This window comes from Centruroides sculpturatus, unplaced genomic scaffold (assembly GCF_000671375.1).
Source record: "Centruroides sculpturatus isolate CEXI.00-Female unplaced genomic scaffold, Cexi_2.0 scaffold310, whole genome shotgun sequence".
NCBI classification, from domain to species: domain Eukaryota; kingdom Metazoa; phylum Arthropoda; class Arachnida; order Scorpiones; family Buthidae; genus Centruroides; species Centruroides sculpturatus.
Genome location: NW_019386000.1, coordinates 129,121 through 152,789, shown reverse-complemented (window position 1 = coordinate 152,789; position 23,669 = coordinate 129,121). Strand labels below are relative to the sequence as shown.

The window sequence follows — 23,669 nt, the reverse complement described above, 5'->3', positions numbered from 1 at the left end:
CGTGTGAAAAACTCCACGTGGCCAGCCCGTCCGGGCAAGGCGCGAACCCACGACCGAACTACCAGTGTTTAGGGAACGGACCGCTTGGCCGTGACGGATAGAATTAGGAATGATTATATAAGAGGAACAGCCAAGGTGAATCCTATAAGCAAGAAAATACAGGAAAATAGATTAAGATGGTTGGACATGTGGAGAGAAGTGAAGACTGTTGGTAAGAGAATTGGGAAGTTGGAAGTGATAGTGAAGAGAAAAAGACCGAAGCTGAGATGGAGAGACAGGATAATAGGATTTGGGAGAGAGGACGCCCTGGATAGAGAGAGGAGTGGAGAAGATAGATTAAAGATGGGAATGCTGATCCCATAAAAACATAGAGAAAAACAAAGACAAAGAAGACATACTGGGGATGGAAACAATCAAACCAAATGTTTACGGTGTTTCATAGTAACTCGTATGCAATATACTTAAGTGTAAAATTTGACTTTTCCAGTTTTGTGTAAAAGTTAAATAATGGAGTTCTTGATAGACTGTGCGGAATGAAGATTTGACTACTGCGTCTGACCCCTCTGGCAAGTTAATCCATATCTCACTGTATAGGAGAATCTCTTACTGTCCGAGTGTTCACGCAATTTTTCATTTATCAAATTACAATTTATCCAAAATATTAAAATCAATTTGGAAAAAAAAATAATTTCACAGAATGTTAAAAGATTTCATCACTATAACGATGGATTTAAAAATAAAATACTAATTTTTATAATAAACGTATAACAATTATTAAAAAAATTTCAGTTTTCAAGTATAAACGTCAACTGAAAAATAGCGTTAAATAACGTCATTATTTATAACATTATTCCTTAGAGTAAATATTTAGGAACGACATTGAAAAATGATTTCTGATGAAAATAATTAGGACTAATTTCTTTCGCTGTTTTATTGCAAGACAATAAAATAGAAACTTTCACAAAACCCCGGATACTTGCAAACTTTTCGATTCATCACTAGAGATATTTTACAGTGTTAATTTCATGAAAATTTGTTCAAATTTTACTTGTTAATGTTTCTTCTAAGATTCTCCTGGCGCTAAACGTACTCAAAATTCTGTTTTATTTTTTAAAATTCTACAATAAAGCAATGAAATAAAGTACAGTTAAACTCCAATTATTTGGATTGCCCTTCCCATTTGGTTAAAAATAAATAGGCATATATGTATATACTATATATATATGAAGAGTAGTTTTTTTTAATGTAGAAAATAAACTATAGTAATCTGTATGTACAGTACATTTCCACATTTAATTTTATTTGCACACAATTATGTACAGTACATAAAGGGATGCTATGATAATAATAAAAATGACTATTTGACAGTGGCGTGCTGTGACATTTGATGATAGAGAAGCTGTGTTTCTGTAAGAAGCCGACATCCAGGAGCAATCAGTCAATCGCGCGTCAGTGATGGTCTAGCGCAGGGGTCGGCAACCTGCGGCTCGCGAGCCACATGCGGCTCTTTGGATGTGAAGCTGCGGCTCTTTAGTTCCATACGCAAATATTATTTATTTTATAGAAAAAAAAAACATTTAAAAATCGTTCTGAATCGATTAACGAAGATTAGGCACTGATTCTATCTCTCAGCCACTTGTACTCGTTTTTCACCGCACTCCTCCTCCGTGACACACGTCGTCACTGTCGGCAGTCCGTCGGAAGCTCTCGAATGACGCCGTCGTCGGATGTTTCTATTATCTAATTTGTTGTGAAAAACACTACTTATATATGAATAAATAGATATTTTTTCTTATGAATAAATAGATTTTTTTTTTTATCAAAAAACTTTATTTATGCGAGTACTATTTATTGTTGGCAAGAAAAAATTTTGTGGCTCTTTAAAAACTTTGAAATTTTGTAAATTGTAATTTTGGCTCTTCCGACTCAAAAGGTTGCCGACCCCTGGTCTAGCGTCCATTCGTATCGTTTATTCGATAAGCCAGTAAAAACCGTAGACTTCTCTAAATGTATTTTTAATATCGCAATTACATTCCGAATCGCTAACCACGATATAAGGGCTACAATTAAAAATAAAATAATAAAAACTTATTCGGTGAAATAAAATGTGTGGTAAATGTACCGATACCTGGTACAAAATATTCTTCAATTGTATGAATATACTTTTAAAGAAAATTATAATTAAATATAGCTTTGTGAAGAAACGTACATAAAAATATAAAATATTCTTTACTTTTTAAATCTTAAAACAATGTACTTGGTCAAATAGCTACCTACGAGTGGCTAATGGATGGAATCGAAGACGGTTGCAGAACGTGCATACACGCGGACTGCCAAATCCCCAGGGTGCCGATACCGGTCAATGTCAAATACCTCTTTTGTCACATCACTAGTTTATCTCAAAGGACGCGACAGAGCTGTTGTAGATTTTAAACGTTGCTCATCATAGCTGTAAAAATCTAAGTATGTTAAACTTAATAGTCATTTGTTTTCTAATTCGTTTTAGGACCAGGTGTTGTCCACGGAAAATTCCAAAATTTACAACTTTTCGGTCACTCTCATTGAACTGGAAAAATTTCTGTCTGTATTACATTAATAATACGAAGAAATCCGTCTCCACTGTACTCGGATAGAGATGGTTCGGTTAAGCTTTTAAGTAAAATTTCGGCTCTTTCGTCAGGGTTTTGTTTGTGTCCCCAATTCCCTAATCGCTTAATTATTTAACTACTTCTTAAGTAGAAGTAAGTCGAAACCGGGTTTCTTTGTACTCGAATATTTGTAGTATCGGAAAAAAAGGCACAAGCTTCATCATGTTAATTCCTCTTACCCGCTCACCCAATGCTTGACCGGCCATGGGAATTTTCCTGCTTTTCTGTACAGAATTGGAAAAAAGGACAACCCTTGCTGCGAGTGTAACACTACAACCGAAGGGAACGCCCTACACTACCTCTTCGACTGCACAGACCAAGACGCCAACAGAGGTGAACTTATTACGTACTGCCTACACCACGGACAATCATGGCCACCTGAGCCGGACTTCTTGTGCAAGACCAAAGAGACATATAGGCACTTCGTTAAGTTCGTCGAAAGCTGCACTAACCTCGTTCACCCCAATTAACGGACTCGTCTGGTCATGTGGACTCTCAAGGACGACGATTCATCAGCACATGTAATTGGAGCATCTGCATCATCCCAACTATGTATAAGCAATCCTACGTATGCACTACACTAATTATCCTGTTTCTACTCACCTCTAGTGTCTAGGACCTTACCCAAAGGGCTACACTGTCTTGTACATATGTTATGTTCTTTTATCATTTAGTGCAATGCGCGATGTGAACGGGACCCACCTTTACTCTACCTTCAACCCTTTCTCCCTCCCACTCCCTCTCCCTTCTCTACCCCACTCCATACCTCTCTTCCTCTTGTGGCTAAGTCTACGGACAGCCCTTTACCTTTATACCTTTATTCCAGTCTCGGGAAAAAAGTGGAAAGACAAATTTTTATGACAAACGGATACATAAATCGTAAATTTAAGGAATATAAATTCTAGAGCTTTTTCTGTACCTCGTGCATCTCTCATTCATTAAATTTAGTTGTAAATGACGCTGTCAAAGTAACAGTTAATTTTTTAACATTATACAAGAATTGTACACGTTTTTTTCTACATCCCCTTAAAGATGGGACATACGAAATCGTAATATCACTGGTTTAATATTGAAATACGTGAGTAATACAAAATCAAAGAGCGGCGGAATAAAAATATCAAATATTTTAATGGATTTTTTAAACTCCTGTCAACTATACAGAACTATCGTAAAAACATATCAGTAAATTCTTATCGGTTGGGTTAAGTTATAAATCTACTCGTGATTCGCGTAATCGGGCGAAGGGCGGCCAAATATCTAGCGGGCGGCTAACAGCCCGGAAGCGGATTTGGATAGAATTGGATGCGTTATACGTGTAGCATCCACCCGAGGTCGTAGGCTTCCACCGGCTAAACCAAGGTCTGTATAAGAAGGTCAGGACACGTGTGACCTACTAATTGAGCCGCCATTTTGGGGTATTTTGCGTCGCATGTTTTAAGCAAACTTGTACGAGCAGTCTGTTTTATACGACATTAATTAAACAAAAATTGCATAAATCCAGTGATTTTCAGTCGAAAATATAATAATAATTTCGGATGATTACGCAACCCCAATTTTATGTAACTTTTCGATCAAATAGTTTAAAAGAAACAATCATCTATATCATTTTCTGTCGCGATTGAAACTAATTAAATAGGTGCTAAAACTGATGCAATTACGTATATAGACACTTCGTAAAGTGATGCAATAACATCAAAAAAAATTTAAAGTATAATAAAGAATATAATAATATAACAAATTTATAATTATTTTTTAAAAGCACGATTGGCTATAAAATTAAGATAAAATTCAATAGTATTATTAATAAATGTTGTCAATGTAATACTCATTTTATAATAAGTAATAGATGTGTAGATATATTTTTAATTTATAAATAGCTTTCAAAAAATTCCAAATATAAAATTTTAAATTAAATTATTTGACAATAAACTGACAAATAATACTTGAATAGAATACAATATATTCAAACAAAATATGAATATTTGTTGCCATAGCAAAATAATGCTAAAATTTTCTTTTTTACAATTAAATAGTCAATTTTACTTTAATTAAATAAAATCTGTTTTTAAATGTTCAGGATAAAAGATTTGAATGATCAGTGGAAAATAATTATTGAAACGCGAACGAAAAAATTAAATATAAATAAAATCAATTAAATATTATGGAATCTCTAGATTATAAGAATTAGATACATTTAGATTTCCATCACGTCTTTTAAAATAAAAATTCTGACAATAAAATTAATGTAAATTTTATTTAAATTGAATTAAGTATAAATTACTATTAAACTAAATTTTTTGCAATGTTTTATTAATAAATATTGAGAGTATAAGTCAATACCATCATCATAATTTTATTTTTAAATACAATATGGTCATATTAAAACAATTACATGCTTAATTATTTTATCACCAGATAGAAAAATGAAAAAATTACATTTGTTTTATATCTGGATTGCCAATATCGTTTATAAATTTCCATGTATAGTTCGTTCATAAACACGAAGAGTATCTACTCGTTTAGACCACTTGTTACAAACTTTAAACATATAAACTCTTTGAACTGCATCATGAACCATCAGTTGATGCCTACGCTACATTTTGCTTTCCTCCGCTTATCTGCAGGAAATCTGAACAATCGAACGTCGATAGACTTACTTTTACAATTAGGTGCAACACAATAACCCATTGCTTAACGTTTTAAGTACGTATATAAGTAATAATAGTCGACTCATGCAAGAACCACGTATGGTGAGCTCTATCGATGAGTCCCAAAATGGCCAGAATCACGGGAGCGTGTCCTGACCTTCTTATACAGACCTTGGGCTAAACCGGGTGAGGTTGGTGCTCTGTAAAGCGCGTGCGCAAATCTGGCTTTTTGGAATCTGACAATAGAGATTCCACTCCGCCACTAATATTCGAATATACAATATAAATCTTATCTTTTTTTTCACGTGTAGTATAGAAATTTGTAATAAGATACATAATGCGGTTATAATAAAATATTGTGCGATTATTTTTATATAATTAAAATAAACATGTAATTTTTTATAAAATACAAGGGAAGCGGCGCATCCACCGTTTCTAATGACGACACATCACTGGTATTTGAGCAAAAGTCCAATTATCTTGATATTAAGCATATCTGGACGGCTCGAGGTCCCAATTAACTCGGATAATTGGAGTTTTATTGTATTTTGAAGATTTAAAGCTATTTTGATTATTTTAAAATTTAAATTTTCAGGAAACAAAAATGTGATAAATGCAATTCCGCATGAAATATTTCCAATAAATAAAACTAATATTAAAAATTTGGATATAAATTGGGGATGCGTACTCGAATAGCAGTGAATTCGGTCAATGAAGACAAGTGATGAAGTCCTCGATTACTCATAAATAATGAAACTAATCAGAGTTCAAGTCATGAGAATCTGGATACTTCGTTATTTTAATGTCTACTGTCAACGAGGAGACCGAGTGATGAGAGTTCATCTTTTACGGAATAGAAACCACCCATGAATTCCTGATCTGAACTTGATCACAGATCTCCCAGAGCGGCAGGATGCTGCCATCCAAGATAAAATAAAATCTTCACGCATTCACGCCATGTTTATCCCTGGTTCGAATTTTATTACTTAAGTGTCTGTTGATATTTTACATATTTAATTTTACTGGAAAAAAGACTGCTGATTTAATATTCTTTCTTGAAATTTCAGTTTGAAACAAGATCCAGTGATCGAAATTTTATTACATCAAAAATTACTGAATATCAATTACTACAGCTGTAAGAATCAGCCGAAATAGCTCAGTTGGGAGAGCGTTAGACTGAAGATCTAAAGGTCCCTGGTTCGATCCCGGGTTTCGGCATAAGTTTTTTTTTTTATTCTTGGCTAATTAGCGTAACTTTTCCTCAATTTTTGTACATTAAATTTCATTTTTCGTATTATACACGTAATTATTATAAATGCAAATTCGCTTCTAAGTGCTCATGCTGCCATCTATCGGAAAATATATAGTAGTGCTCATTCAGTTATAAGACGAATCACACTAATATTTTCATATTTATTTATTTAGACATAAACAAGCTTTAACATAGACAGTGAAATGCACATTCATGTTGGTTGAAGTTCTGATTCCTATATTTCGATGGAAATGTACATCAACCTGCAAATGTGATGATGGTAATTTACAAGGAAAGTGACTTACATTAATATACACAATAAACATACTAAAAATAGTGAGATAACCTGTGTATACACTCGTTTCCTCTCACTTTTATTCCTCGAATTAAAATTTTTTTTCCGAAAAATTCAATTTTTTTTCTTTTTCACAAAATAAATTTGAAACAATGATTGTATATATGAATTAAATCAATTAATAAAAATTTATAAATTGTTTTTTTTTGAATGAATACAGTTTCTGGTTTTATCCGATTTCACAAATTTCTTCAATATATATATAATATTTACATTATATTTTCAAATATTTCATTTTGTGCAACAATCCATTGCATTTTAAAACGATATTTGGAAAAACGTGTCCCCCCTTTTTTTATAACAATGATATAATGTCAAAGAGTATCATTTGTTGAAAATTGTGCATTTCAGAAAAAAAGTTGTAAAAACAAAGCAACATAAGCATTAGAATTATCTTTAAACAAGTGACAAAAATACAATTATGATAATATTTATAAAAAGTCTCTTTTGATGTTTTTAAAACTGTAATGAGTCATTTTTATAAACAAATTCTGTTTGCCTATTAAAATATTCTCAAATTAGTTTTTCTTTCAATTTTTTTCTTTCTTTTTTACAGTTCTCTTACTAATATATTTGCTAATGATGTCTACAATGTGAGGTCTGTGTTCCAACATCTTTAATACTTGCAACTTTGCTTCTCCTACCTGGTCTTGTACGATTTTACTCCGTTGGAGATTACCCTGTTTGATAAAATATAACATTATTATTATTATTAATGTGACATTGTAATTACATTTAAACCTCTTATTCTTAGTAAAGAATAATTAGAAGAAGACACTGTTTCAGAATAAGTCAATACATTTAAACCTTTAATTATAATCCAGAATAATAAATAAACATAAGTTATAATATAATAAATTAATGTTTTGCTAAATTTATTATCATAATGGTAGAGAATATCTACAGATATACCTAATAAATTCATATTTAAGTAATTTTTTACACATTAATTTAATAATTAGTATCAAATATATGAAAAACTATTTGGCTATGGATAACAGGTTAGATTAGATTTATAAGTAATTAAAAATTATTAAAACAATATGGAATATTTCAAATTTATGTATAAATCTAGAAATCTCACAAAATAAATAAAGTATTCTAAGGCTTTGGAGATCTAATACTTGTCCTTCAGGAATACTATTAACATGGAAACAAAAAATAAAATGTCTCCATAAACACATTGAAATCATTCTTATGTTAAATTAATGTTAAAAATATGAACTTCAAAAATAACTAAACTAATGTAAGAGTATTCCATCTTCTTCCCTAATGTCATGTATCTTTATGTTAAATTATTTTTGCTTCCATAATTTAGGGGAGAAGAGAGAGACTTGATCCCCAATTTTTTATTTTTTGCTACAAGTTTTTTTTATAATTGACGTGTAGCATTCATATTTTGTCAAAATACAGCACAGTTATTGTACTTGCTATGTTATATCATCAATCAGGACATTTCTGATAGATACAGAGTTGTTTTATAAAAACAAGGACAAGAAAAATAATCAAGTCTCACCATATTATGAGAGTCTTAATCATCTCCTCTGGGTACTTAACCCCAGGGATCAAATCTCCATGATTTTTAATCTATATATATATAAAAATGGACATGTTATGTCCCTATATTTCACTTTTTCGCCAAAACTACACATCGCACGTGAATGGTGTTTGTATGTGGTAGTAGCCCCAAGTCTCCATTCGTGCACCAGGGGGGTTGTGTCTTGATAGCTATAAGGGTGCGGGAGATATGGGGCTGAAAGTGGTTGAAAGTGGCTTTCTATTTCGAATGTTTTGTTAGAATTTGTTCGAATTAAATTCAAACATAAAATTCGTATATTGGTTCGATTATAGAACGATTCTAAACGTTCCAGAAACGTTGAAAACAGTTCGTTTGACTAAACGTAAAAATTCTCTAATTAGTCTGGAAACGGGAAACCTAATTCTTGCATTCTGTGAAAACGGATAAGATTAGCTATAATGTAATTATCTTAATCTTCACTATCGTTACTTTTTGCCCAGCGAAGCGGGTCCTTGCAGCTAGATTCTAGATTACTTAGAAAAACAGTCTTTTATATATATAAAAAAACTATATTACATACAAATGTACGAACAAATAAAAACCCAGCGAAGCGGGTCCTTGCAGCTAGTGGTTAAATAAAATCACAAGTAATATAATGAACATGACTGTATTGTCTTAATAACTATTAGATTAAAACAATTAACTTTCTTAAACATAAAAAAAACTTTTAAAAACTTCACAAGAAATTAAAAGCCACAATTAAGTAGCCTACACTAAGGGTTTTATCCTTAGTATTATTCAATGTTAAAAATAAACAAAGATAACAAAAAATGAAACATCCCACACACTTATTGTATACCTTGAAAACTGAATAGGCAATTTTAATTTGATAAAAGGCCATTTAACCAAAATATTCATTTTCTGGAAACTTGAAAGTTTTATCATCTCTTTCAAGCAAGTTTAATCTTGAAATCACTTTTTCTCCCATTATCTGGCCTACATAACAATGAAGTTTATTATTTTTTTCAGACACAAAATTTACAATAACCTAATCACTCACTGCTATTATTTAGATTATGAAAATCAAGTCTCATTAATGTTCGAAATTGTCTCTGATACTGATACTGGTCACTGATACTGACTAATAAGTTGTCAGTATCTGCTTCTGGTTCACAATCACTGTCCACGAATACCTTATTGATAAATGTCATATCCAAACCCAGATAATGTTGGTACTACCTCATCTTCAGAAGAGCTCAAAGATTCACTCAATTCTCTTAGGCATTTCTTAGTTTTTATTTTTAATTCTTAAGTTGGCTTTATGCTCTTTTTCTAACTTCTGATCTTTAGTTCTATGCTCAAGTTTCAATACAAGTTTTTCTGGTGTATTTATTAGAATTTTTCTCTGTGCCTGCCTGCTCTCTGCTTCTTAAAGTTGTCCTAGGCACAGCTTTAGAATGAGATATTATAATTTCAGTAGTAGTAAAACTGCTATAGAAATGGAAAGCTGGTTATTGCTTCTCATTGATGATAATTGCAATTAATATCACTGAGAGCTATTACTTTTATATGGATAATATGAAGTTGAACAGTTTGTAAAAGGGGAAGTGTTATACATTTATGATAGATACATTTTGAGCCACAACAATGCGTGGCGGGGTCTGCTAGTTACATATAAATAAACATAGCAAGAAAGTATATATTTTTAATTTTTTGGGGTCTCCAGAATGAATTAATCAAATTCCCATAAAAACCTATGGTAAATCAATAATTGGTTAATGAACAATTCGAATAGTGAACAAAATATTCAAACAGATTATGTTCGTTAACTGATCACTCACTATATAAAAATGTTTTCAAAAAAAAAAAAAAAAAAATATTACAAATATGAGAGAATGCCAAACTGGGGTTTGCTTTGTCTCTTGACAACAATGTATATGAGACCAAGTCAATTGATAAAACAACTTTTTTCTAAAAAAATTACTTCTACAACAAAATATATATGTTCATTATTTAATCTTGCCAAAAACAATTAAGGTTAATCCTATTCATGTAACTTTAATAATAAAAAGTGCAGACTTTGAATCATATGCTACTTTTAGTTTCCAGATTAATCTAAATGTACAGACAAATTCTACTCAGAATAATTGAACTTCTTAAACTGAATGAATAACTAAATATCAAAAGAGTTTCTGAAGTATTTTAATGCTATAAATTAGATGACTGGATGGCCAAGATGAGGAACATATCAGCCAGTTATTCTGAAATATTTAGTTTGGATTGGAAACAAATTTTCACAGTTAGTGTGAAATGGGGACAGTTTGGGTTAGGCACAAATGTATCCNAATATTAATAATAAAATATTTAAAATTATTCATTTCGACAGTAATAAGATGTCAAAATAATTCCTTAAAAATCTATTCCGAAGACGAATTTCGAATTCGGTATAAATTTTCTAAATATGGATTTGTTCATATTTTAAATCGTATTGGCGACAAAATTAAATATCGAAATGGAAAAGGATTGTCATTAATTGCCGAACAATGATTTTGACGGCCTTAAGATTTTATTTCTGGAAGCTTTCGGAATATAGCTGATGACCATTTCTGATGTCACGAAGAAATAACCCAACTGGCCAAACGACTCCTAAAACAGGGGAGTAATAGCGAAGTAAGTAAGAGCCAATGTTTTGCCGAAGTTTGTTTAGAGAACGGTCAGAAATAGATGATCGTCGTCTTTGCAATTCATTTTAAACTGTGGTCCAGCCAGCCAATGGCTATAGACCGTTCATTGATAAACGTCGTTTAATGTAAACTCTGTCTCTGCAATCAACCGCCATAGTCCTATCTGAATTAATATTGATAACCACAATTAAAATAGTTGTCTAAACACTTTTTCAAGACAAACAATTTTCAAGTGATTTTGCATCATTATTAGTATAGTATATTAGGATATCAGTATATCCCATGTAATTAGTTTATCAGTATATTGCTATTAACCAACTTTGTGTTGAATTTTCATTGATGTTTAGCCTAACAATTTTTTTTAAAATAATAATTGTCGCTATTGTATCATTAAAAATTATTTTATTGCTCACGAAACAAACAACCACTCATAATTAGAAAATTAAGTCCCGTTTAAATACTGGCCTCCCTTCAATGGTCGCGCCATTGATGCCAGCTAAAACACGCAAAAATTTAACAAAAATAATATTAAAGTAGCCAAGACATAGCCAAATATTGTAGCGCCACATCACTAGTGGACATTTGAAATTTGCCGACTAGAATGGTAGGTTAACCGATGTGACAGTTAATCAGGGGTCGGATAATCGATGCTCTACTGTATAGTATTTAGATTTAATAATCTGTATATTCATTCTCATGTATAAATGCAATTTATACAATTTTTATTTGTATGTAATATAAAGAGCAAAAATAATGGATTATATTATAACCATAATTAAAATTTTAAAATATCTAAAAGCTCAAAACATAATTACCTTAATTAAATCACTAATTTTATTAAGGACTCTCTCTTCATCTCCATTCAATGGTTTTGATTTCCAAGCTGGTGGATTATTTTCAACAAAGTCAAGAAGTTGGGACAGCCTGTTATATACAGAATCTTCTAATTCAACCTACCAAATCAATTAAATAAATATTTTTAGCTATAATCATTAAAATGGTTTTATACAATCAAAATTGTAATAAAAATACTAACAACTTCATCCATTTGGGTTGTTAAATGATACATTTTCCAACCATTAGCTTTTTGCAAAACACCTTTCTGATTTACCAAATCATTCACTGTTTGCCTTTTTTCTTCTATGAAATGAAATTATTTATAATATAATATATATTTTAAAATGTATATAATACAATAGTATTTCATTAAATTAAATACAAATATTATATCAAATTATTACTTATAGTACATTTAAAAGTTTATTACTAATAATTTAACTAGACAATGGTCTGTGTGATGTCCTCAATTGGCCAATATTTATTTTCAAATTTGAAATTTTAACACTAATATACTAAAACACATAAATACAAACACATTCACTCATTGTTGAATACAGTGTGTGTTTGAGGGTTATTTCATGTTAAAATCATTACATGTTAAAATCATTCCATTTGTTGATTGTTTATGCACTAACAACATTCAAAATATTTCCTTTGGAGACATAACTGCTTCCCAAACCTGTAATAGCTATTTGAAGGCTTTGAAGTTGTCAGATCACACTTGTATTCAGGGTGTACAATGTTGAAAAACCTTAGCTCTAGAGTGGAATCTTTGACTTATATAACAAGTTGTAATTGGGCACACTCATATGTAGACTGTATGCTGGGTGATAAAGTGTTTCCACTTGTAATCAGTCAAAACATTTTTACTTTAACATGAAATCTTTGTTCTATATTGTAACTTGACCAGAAGTTCTTTTGTTTGTTGGCCATTAGAATGGAGTTGACTCAAGGCTAAAAATTAATGACTTTTTTATGATTTTAAATTGAATGATTTTTATAACTGAAATCCAACCACTCCTTTATTTGCAAGATGCTTTCTCAGAGACTGCTCCATCCCTTTTGGGAATGTTTTGATCATTTGGTAAGTTTTGATGTGACAGGATTACTCTGAAAGACAAATGATTGCCTTACAATGGCAGTCTTAGAACAAGTGAATTGTGTTAAGATTATGGTAAGAACAAATCCATATGTAATATATATAGATGTAGAATTTAATGCTAAACAATTGCCAGATTATATCAGGCTATACTAAGGTTACTAATTAATAATTAAAAGTCAAGTAGTTTTATAGCCCAATGTAATCTAGCAATCGTTTGGCATTAATATATAAATTGGGTTAATGGATATTTATATTTGTGCATAGAGTTCAGTCTAGTATTGAATCAGTATCAATATATAAGATATTAAGCAAAAAACTACATGTCAGGAATGTGTCACGTAAATAAGTTCCACATTTCCTGTCAAATCAACAGAAAGAGGCTTATATGGAGGAGATGGTGCTACATGATCTGAAAAATGGGCAATCAAAGCATGTTTGGGAGATCATGACTGATGATGAAACATAAATCTATGAGTATGACCTGGAAACAAAGCAGTAATCAAGATGTTATTTGGGTGTTTCTGGATAAGCTATCACCAGTAAAGGTGAAATAGCTCAGAAGTGTTGATTGCCAAATTTGGCCAAGGCATGTTGCAATTGTGAGCCTACAGGATTGTCATTGCCAACTGATATGTTACTACTTGTCTATTACAAATCTTCCAGGAAAGATCTGTTGGAAATTTCCAAAGACCAAACTTTAGGGTCTCCTGTTTCTCCATGATAATGCCTCTATAAAAACAATGGATTTCATGACTGAATTAAATATTCAACTAGTAAACCATCCATCCTATAGACCAATGGTATTCAAACATTTTAACAGTGTGACCCCAAATGGGGTCACGACCATAGATTGAATACCACTGCTATAGACCAAATCTGATATGTTGTTATTACTTTCTATTGCTATAAATCAAAGAACTGCTTTGTGGATGATGTTAGCAGAGTGTAGATCCAATTTCTGTCTACAGAATGCATGTAAATGCATCTCAGAAATCTAGTAAGTTGATTACTTCTACAGTTGATTTAAGAAGATGAAACATCACATAGAATATAGTGGAAAATACATTGCAAGTATGACAGACATAATTTTCATATGATGTATGCTGAATCCCATTTACTTTATATGATGGACAGTTTGTATATATCTGTCAGAGTTACTAAAATGAATATTGGATAGATATAAGGAATTGTTTGAGACCATCTGTTCATGCTTAGAATATCTATGTTAGATTGTATTATTTGCAGTTTTATCAAATTAAATAAATTATTTTTATCTGATTCAGAAAAATTCATAGCACAATTACAAAATTCTTAAATTAAAAAACTGATCTGTTAAAAAATAATAATAATAATAAAGTAGCAGTAGTAAATATCAAAAACTAAGATTAAGTATAAAATAATTACAATGATTTATGGCTGGAACTATTTAATAACAGACAGATCTTTTATAAACAGTTTCATAATCTGTCATCTACATAGGATAAACAGAATTATAACTTGACAACTTTGCTAAAAAAAATTTTATTACTCAAATAATCATAACAGATCAATATGCTAGCATAAACTAATATTTTATGGTTTATTTTTCTTTTACTTCTTTCTTTTAATCCTTATTTGTATTAGATGCATTAGTATTTAATAATAAATATTGTACAGCATAAATAAAAGCTATCTTCAAGCACTTTCAATTTTTAATATTTTTATATACATACAGTAGAGCGTCGTTTATCCGAATCAATTGGGGAATGGGGTTGTTTGGATAACTTATTTTTTGGATAACCAATTATGTACGAAAAATATATTAACCTATCCCATGATAAAATTTTTCTGTTGCGTATCGCTTTGCATTGAATTTTCGTCAATGTTAAGCCTAATGAAAACTGTTTAAAATAATAATCGTTGCTATTGTATCGTTAAAAATTATTTTTTTATTTTGTACAAATAAAATAAATATATTGAAAAAATATACTTTAGAAGTTGATCTACTATCAAAAACGTTTGATTCAACATGATACACAATCCTCAGAAAAACATCACACAATAGTGCCAGTGCTGCCAGCTAAAATACACACACCAAAAAAAAAATATTGGAATAGCCCAAGATATAGCCAAAGATTGCAGCGCCACAGCACTAGCGAAAATTTAAATTTGCCGACTGGAATGCTTTCGTATAACCAACGTTTCGAATAAACGATGCTCTACTGTATTCACAAACAATAATAAATTTATAAGGTTTAAAGTAATCACTAAGACAAACTATACTAATTTATTGACATGTTGTACAAAGTAAAATCAAATGATCAGTTTTCATTCAGAAGATAGAAATAATTTTTTCTTTATTTTATATAATTTTTTGTCAGACAAAAAACTAGCACAAGTAAACTGGAACTATATACTAAACACAACAATTAACACCTAAATGCTAATTTCAGCACTGAACGAACAAAAAATTTTAATGCTCGAATGTTTTCAGCTGTCGTTTAGAGGCCTTCCTCAGGAACGTATGAAAAAAAAAAAAAAAAAACAGTTCTATCATTTGAAAACTTCTAACCGTCGAATACAGCTGTATTCCAAATTTTTAAATGTTTAAACAACATACCGTACAATATAAAATATGTTACATTTACAACATAAAAATAATTATTTTTAAATAAAGCTACACATAAATTATTATTATAGCGTAAAAATTAGCATGATGTAAACGATGTGGAAATTGTTTTCTTTTACAAAGCAGAAAGATGAAAAATAATTACACATACAATTATTGTTGTGCTTTGTGGCAATGTAAATAATACTTCCATGATTGTGGAATCGGAATACAATCAGAGTTAATGCAGTTTCCCTTCATGGTTTCTATATAAATCTCAAGAGCCTCCAACGAGCGTAAGTTGTGTCAGTTGAAGTCGGAAGTATCAGAGCAGTGGGAATAAGCCCTTGAGACTAGGGCACAAAAAGCTGATAGCTTAAAAGGCCAAGGGTCTGCGAAGTTAGCAGGTATGAAGAGAGGACAGTATGTTGGTTTGCGGTAAATGGTTGTGGTTATATTTTTATTTGCCGTATTAATCTTGACATCTAAGTAGTTAACCTCTGTGTGACTTTCCTGGTCTAACTTTAGTGTTCACACAGATCCCCAGAGATTGGGCTACTCATTGGTATGCCCCTTTTTTGGATGTAAGCTTGACCAACAAAGTAAAAAAAGACCGAAAACGTTCGAGCATTAAAATTTTTTGTTCATTCAGTGCTGGAATTAGCATTTAGGTGTTAATTGTTATAATTTTTTGTATTCTATATCTTAAAATATTGAGGAAAAAAAGAAGGAATTCAATTATAGAAACATGTCATTATGAATTAAAACTAAGGACCATAATCATTATTTAATTCAGAAATACTGAATAAATAAATATATAGATATTATCTCATTTCTCTTCTAAACACACACACACACACACACACACATGGTAGGCACAATCATACCACTAATATATACATAATATAAAATCTGTATTAAATTCTTTTTATGTTGCAATGTAAATTTTATTCGTTTTTACCATAGTTAAATACATATAAAGATATTTAGGAATCAGTATGTGCTAATAAAAAAAAAAATAATTTAAATAAATAGTATTGATTGGGTATATGCAAGATGGATATTTAGGTAAAAACGACATAATGTAAAAATTTCCCAACATGTTTAAAATAATTTAAAAATTTTAAAGGATAAAGTAAAACCATCATAATGTAACCAGATGCATCACCATTATAGATGGTGATGCATCTGGTTACATTATGAATGTAATGGAAATTGTTTTTGTCTAACTATAAACATGAAATTAATTAGGAAAGTATTTAATAAATATACCACTACTAACAAAATATCACTTATACCACATTTTAAACCACTTTAAATTGTCCATTAAATCTTTGAAGCATGATATAAATAATGGTGGCACTTCTGGTTTGCTGACTGCAATGTTAGATTTGTGATAGGCATAATATTTATCATATGTCATAAATAAAGCTGATTCTGATTGGCTGTGTGACATTTTTTGATGCTTATTCTTACAAAGAGAGCTTTTTCTTTTTATAAAAATAAAATTACAATGCTTACAATAATTATTAATCTCTTAAAAACTTCCCAATAACAAACAAAGTTTCATGAATGTAATGTAAAGCAATTCATCACAAAAAGTTTATATATGTTATCACTTCCAGAGGAAAAAACACCTAATTAGTAGTATTTAGTTTTTATAAAACATATATAACTATCTTGTAAAATATATATTATTTGATAATGAAATAAGTAATTCCATATACCAAATAATATTAATTGTATTCAATTTAAAATTTATATATTAAGAATAAAACATTTTAAAATTTAAATATATAGTAGAAAACAAAAAACTAAAATTTTACCTTTTGGTTTAACATCACTATATTTCAGAAAATGATTATGACGAGATTTCCAAGTATGCTGATAACCACTCAGCAAAGACATAGTTGGTCGTTTACAAAAAGTAACCCATTTTACATTTTCTTCTTCTAAATTAAAAAAATTTTTGTTTGTTGTTTATAAATAGATTAATAATTAATTATTTCTTATATATATAAATTAATCATTATATGTAAGAATAGTTAACTACAAACAATAGTTAACAACTGCTACTTTACAACTAGTTAATATTAGACAAAAATAAAACTCTGCTAAAACCTAACAAACCAGAGAAAAATTGTTAGATTTAGGCAGTGTTTTGCTTTTGTCTAATATTAACCAGTTGTGAAGTAGCAGTTGTTAACTTAGAAATGGCTATGCCAACTAAACATTACCGCAAACTCATCCTGCACCTTTGCCAAACAACTGTTAAATTGGACTTCCTTTGTCAATGTTTTACCTTAGGCATCTTCCCTACCTCAATTTTCAACATAACTCTCTCTCTAGACTGTGCATCCATCCTCCACCAAGTCCACTTAAACCCATAAACCCATCATCATACATAAACCTACATAAACCCATCTGTCATACCAGGAGACATAAATACGCCATCCTCAAAGCAATCATAGTTCTAGAAAATAACATCTACCATTGTAACTTTCAGTTACTTGCACACATTAACCAAAACATCATTGGCCTAGCACAGGAGCTCTTTTGAGTTGGAAGAGCCAAAATTACAATTTGGAAAATTTCAAAGTTTTTAAAGAGCCACAAAATTTTTTCTTGCCAACAATAAATAGTACTCGCATAAATAAAGTTTTTTGATAAAAAAAACTAATCTATTTATTCATAAAAAAAAAATATCTATTTATTCATATATAAGTATTGTTTTTCACAACAAATTAGATAATAGAAACATCTGATGACGGCGTCATTCGAGAGCTTCCGACAGTGACGACGCGTGTCACGGGAGAGAGGTGCAGTGGAAAGTGAGTACAAGTGGCTGAGAGATAGAATCAGTGCTTAATCCTCGTTAATCGATTCAGAACAATTTTTAAATTTTTTTTTTTTTTTTTGATAAAATAAATAATATTTGCGTATAGAACTAAAGAGCCGCAGGTTGCCGACCCCTGGCCTAGCAGACTCTGTCACCACCTGGTTATGTAAACTTCACAACAAGATTTCAAATTTACTTAGCAAGCAGAAGCACCCTATGTTGCCTTTTCAACATGACAGGATCCTACACCCCCTCCACCTTCTACGATCTCTCATCTCATAGTGCCATATCAGGTTTTTCCCGACCTCGGCCACACCCAGCGCAGATTAGTAAGTAGTTAGTAAATACACCAAGGCGTTACTAGGGAAAGATAGTACCAAGAGTGGTTTCCCGTTGCGTTCTCTAGGGCGCAATGTTATGCGAGCGGAACTAATGCCCTCCACATTCTACGATAGTATCCAAGAATATCATCCCAGAAGTAGAACTTCTAGGAGGCATGGAAAATCTATATAAAGAATTTTACTGGAGGAAAATGGTCTTTATCCACAGGAATAAATGTGTTCATAGAGCCAGACATCCATTTGGAAATCCATTCAGGACACCAAAACATGGACGAAAGCACTTGACATCTTTGCCCTAAAGGCAAACAAATCTAAGAACACCGTACTGATGCTCCAATCCACATACTGCAAGGGAATACAGGACTATATGTTGCCCCCAATAACTACCCAAGTAAGTTACAGGCTAGAGTCATTTGACTCACCAACTCCTCCTAGCAGGTATCCTCCAACTCTGCCATGCTGCCGTCACCACCCCAGCAACCCCATGCATCTTTGCCTTTGTCAAAACTCATAGACCTGGCAACTAACTATGTTTTATCATTTGTGATGTTTGTTGGTGTCCTTAACATGGGAGAGGAGGAAATCCTGGAGGGAGCAGAAACAAGGTTCAATGTGGATAGAAGGGTATAGTGATTGGAAGTCAAAGACCATAAAGTGAAAATTGTCCTGGATAGTAAGTTCCTTAAGGCAACCTATTAAATCCAAAGTGTTAGCAATGCAGTGTGGGTAAGGTGGGAGATGGTCCATGATGAAGGACTTGATCTTCTTTTCAAGTTGTATGGTGGGTGATGACACTTTGTCTACACATATTGAAATTAACCAACTTTCTCTGCCATCCATCTTTTTTCTCCTTTGAAGGAGAAACTTCCCTACAAAGTAAGTCCCTATAGGCAGCCCTTTATCAGGTTTGCTTTGTGAATTAGTAGTACATCAACTAGAGATCTCTGTCCTTCCTGCCTTCACCAACCACATTTATCTATATACCAGATAAGTTGATGATATTTTAATAGTTTGGCGGGATAAATCTGCCATCCTGGATTTCTTACAGATGATCAATCTCAACCCCTTCAGCCTTTTATTCCGTCTGGAATAGGACAACAATGATCAGTGGTCTTTTGCTGATATTGTATTTGTGTTCTTTTAATCTGACTCCTAAGTTTCTATTAGTGACACCAAAAATTACATTGGTGTCACTAATAGAAACTTAGGAGTCAGATTAAAAGAACACAAATACAATATCAGCAAGGAATCTAATGCCACAATACTATTGCAGTTGGCGCAAGTTGAGGACACAGTCGTCAAATGGGACGAAGCAAGTATTACTAAACCAGTACATTCACCGATGTTGACGATTTGTGCCGAAAAAATTGAAGTATATAAGAGCAGATTGCATGATAAATGCATTAATTCTAGAGATTCTGAAGGGTTGCCTTCAGCCTGGAAATACTTAATTAAATGATTAGAGAGCTCTTAATTTAACGCCTTGTTTGTTTGAATTTTTGCTTATCTTGCATTTCTTTTAATTTCATATAATGTATTATTATATAATGTTTTAATATTTAATTAACCTATGCATGTATTTATATACATATTTTTGTTNGGTGATCTGTCAATGGGGTAACTTCTAGCAGGACTTTCTATGTGGAAACTGGATTGTGTTTAGGTGTTAGACCCAGAACACTGCATGGTGACCAGCCCATTGGTTAGGACCAACTACCAGTGTTCAATGGTTTTATTTATTCGGCCACTGGTGGGCTTGATTTGTTTATAAAACTCGTCTCTACCCTCAAAATGAAATATTTTATCATTTTATAATAATTAATGCTAAAAAAGTTTTTAAAATGAAATCTCACAACAGATGGCACCACACACAATTTTAAAATCTGTCCGGGAAAGTTACACAACTCGTTGCTGGAGTTTTTTTATGTACTGAAAAAAATTAATTAAAAATTTTAAATGAAATCTCACAACAGATGGAACTACACACAACCTTAACTTTGTAAATTATGAATGCTAAGAAAGCTGTGCAAGAGCTCTTGCAAGCTTTTTTTTTTTTTTTGGATATTATCAACATTCATAAACTTGTCTTTCCATATACATTCTTTTAATATATCAGTTTTTAAATACTTAAATTAATACTCAAAGATAATTGTTATTGTGCAATCTATTTTTGAAACTGTAAAGTATTTGTATTTATATTTCAGAAATTTTAAAAGTTAAAAACTTTACACATATTCTTAAGTTTTATAATAGTTTTTAATTTATCTTTTTAATGTGAGTTCCATATTTGTATTCTGTAACAGGAGGCTATTTCATACATTTATAAGTTGCTTGCATTGTTTTTATATGTTTTAGAAAATAAACAAACAAACAAAACCTTATACTTCATTTACCTTCTTTAATCAATTCTTTTCTAATGTTATCTTTAACATCTTTTTCAAAATCTTCTTCACCATCAGTTGAATGTGCTTCTATCAGTTCATTAGCAGCTCTAGAGGAAAAAATTTTAATTCATCTATTATTCAATAGCTCAAAGTTTCAAATTTATATATTAAAAAAAGAAAGAAAAAAAACATGATTTTTAGTTAATTCTTAAAAATGTAATCACACGAACAACTTATTTTAGGACTATAATAAAACAGCAATAAATTTTAATAAGGAAAAGAAATATTACTTTTAATATTTCCTTTTTTTTTGTTCATTTTTTTAATGTTTAGTCTAGAAATTAACCAAATAGAGTGTTTTGGTCAAATACCAAATATTCTTGCCTTTCCTGACTACAAATACTAAATTTTCAGGCAAATATCAGCTGATTTGTTATATTTGAAACTGAACAAAACAAAAGGCTTAGAGCAATGTTTCCAAACTTTTTTGGACTACTGCCCCTTTTTAATGCATACATTTCATTAGTACCCCACAAAAATCTGTCAAAAATTATACACTGAAAATTAAATTTCAACAAATTTAAGTTTAAGCATTTATTTTATAAACAAATAGATATCCATAACTACCTTAAAAAAACTTGACTAATTAATATAAAAATACTTTTACAAAAAATATATTTCTTGAGACTATACATACAGGATGAGTCAACTTCATTCAATTCGATTTCACAATATTCGTATTTCCAACTTATCAACGAGCAACGCACGCGCAAATCTTGCACTACTGCCTATTTGTAGAGAGTGTCGCCATTTTGTATTTTATTTTGACTCAGTTCTCCATTCCCCGACTACCTACAAGTATGGTTTTTTTTTTATGTGCACATGATTTGGGCACCTAATACTCTGTGCCAAACTGCAACTCCTGACATGTACTCCTTCATACCTCTAAGCTGGTAACATATCAGGCAGTGCAATTTTATAAATAAGACACAGTCTTGTCAATAAATAAGGCACAATTGAAAAAAATTAACTTTTTGATGTGATTTATGTGTAATTATTTTACAAGACAGTGTAAATTGAATAAATGCAAAAAAAATTAAGATGACAATTAGTTAAATCAACTGTTGATGCCTCTGCTTAATTTTTTGCCCTCTTGATTTTACTGTCTGCATAAATTGGTTTTAACAGTTAATTTCCATTTTATAAAATTTCATTGTGCAATTGTTCTGATGGAGTGAAATCAGATTTGACCTTAAGATGTATTTTATTTTCACTAATTAAACTCAGATAGTTAAATAAATAAACTTTGTTTCATTATTATAGAATATAGCATTTTTTACATTTCAATATAATTTTTTGAGATAACACTTCCTCTATAATTTTCTGAGATAACTAACTTCTTCAATTGTAATTTGACAAAAATGTTTTTCATTTAGTAAAAGCTTAAAATTCACTTAAGTGCTTTCTTTGTTTCTCCTCTTCACTCTTAAAGACAGACATGTAGCCAAAATATAAGTAATTTTTCAGTATTCATCCTAAATAAATATTTTAAATAATTTTTTTTTTTTTGAAAAACTGATTATATAAAGAATATCCTAATATCTTTTATCATGCATTATCTAGTCTTCAAATAGTTAAACCCATTATAATATATATAATTTCTCTTATTTATAAATTATTTTCTCAAATATAAATTCTTACAATTGCTGTTTCCGAGGTTTTTTCCTAGGAGATGCTTCAACAGGAACAGATGGCACTGATAACAACTTATTACTAACTTCTACAGAAGTGTTTGAATCTGAAATATATTTCAAAACAATCTCATCATCTTTAGAAAATTTTAAATATATTTTAATTTATAGTTCATAAAATTGAAATGAAAATCAGAGATAATAAAAAGTTTCTTGACTCCTTAAATTCATATAACCAAATAAAAACAATAATTTTATTAATTAATTGTTAACTAACTAACTATTAAAAACTAACATTGTAAGTATATATGAGACACGACACAAAAATACAGTAGAGCATTGATTATCTGAAACAATTTTGGACTGGGGTTGTTCGGATAATTGATCATGCATGAAAAAATATATTAACCTATCCCATGTTGAAATTTTTCTCTGATGCGTGTCTTTTTGCATTGAGTTTTTGTCAATATTAACCCTAACAAAAAATTTTTAAAAAATAATAATCATGGCTATTGTATCGTTAAAAATTATTTATTTATTTTGCACAAACAAAATAAATATATTGAAAAATATAAAAACAAAAAAAAAATTATATTTCGGAAGTTAACCTAGTATCAAAAATGTTCCAATTCAGCATGACACACAGTCCTCAGAAAAACATCACACAAAACAAGCAAAACTCACCACTGAGTGGTGAGTTTTGCTTGTTTTGTGCTTCATTCAAATACTGGCATGTCCTTAAGTACCCTCTCATGGTCACACCAGTGCTGCCAGCTAAA

General features: G+C 30.8%; 1 protein-coding gene and 1 non-coding gene across 4 annotated transcripts in view; one reads left to right on the top strand and one right to left on the bottom strand.

Annotated features, from left to right (window-relative positions):
* Positions 1-6,441: 6,441 nt before the first annotated feature.
* On the top strand, positions 6,442-6,514 carry Trnaf-gaa. Its single transcript has one exon. It is a non-coding gene; the product is annotated as a tRNA-Phe (tRNA).
* Positions 6,515-6,706: 192 nt separating this feature from the next.
* LOC111613032 (histone deacetylase complex subunit SAP130-like) overlaps positions 6,707-23,669 on the bottom strand; it is a 144,688-nt gene continuing 127,725 nt past the window's right edge. For all 3 annotated transcript variants that reach the window (XM_023354333.1, XM_023354332.1, XM_023354334.1), the window contains 6 exons: positions 22,901-22,997; positions 21,209-21,306; positions 17,462-17,587; positions 12,143-12,246; positions 11,922-12,059; positions 6,707-7,583 (listed from right to left, as the gene is read on the bottom strand). In XM_023354333.1, the coding sequence (XP_023210101.1) occupies positions 7,434-7,583; positions 11,922-12,059; positions 12,143-12,246; positions 17,462-17,587; positions 21,209-21,306; positions 22,901-22,997 (713 nt within the window). In that variant the 3' untranslated portion in view covers positions 6,707-7,433. The remainder of the gene's footprint in view (positions 7,584-11,921; positions 12,060-12,142; positions 12,247-17,461; positions 17,588-21,208; positions 21,307-22,900; positions 22,998-23,669) is intronic.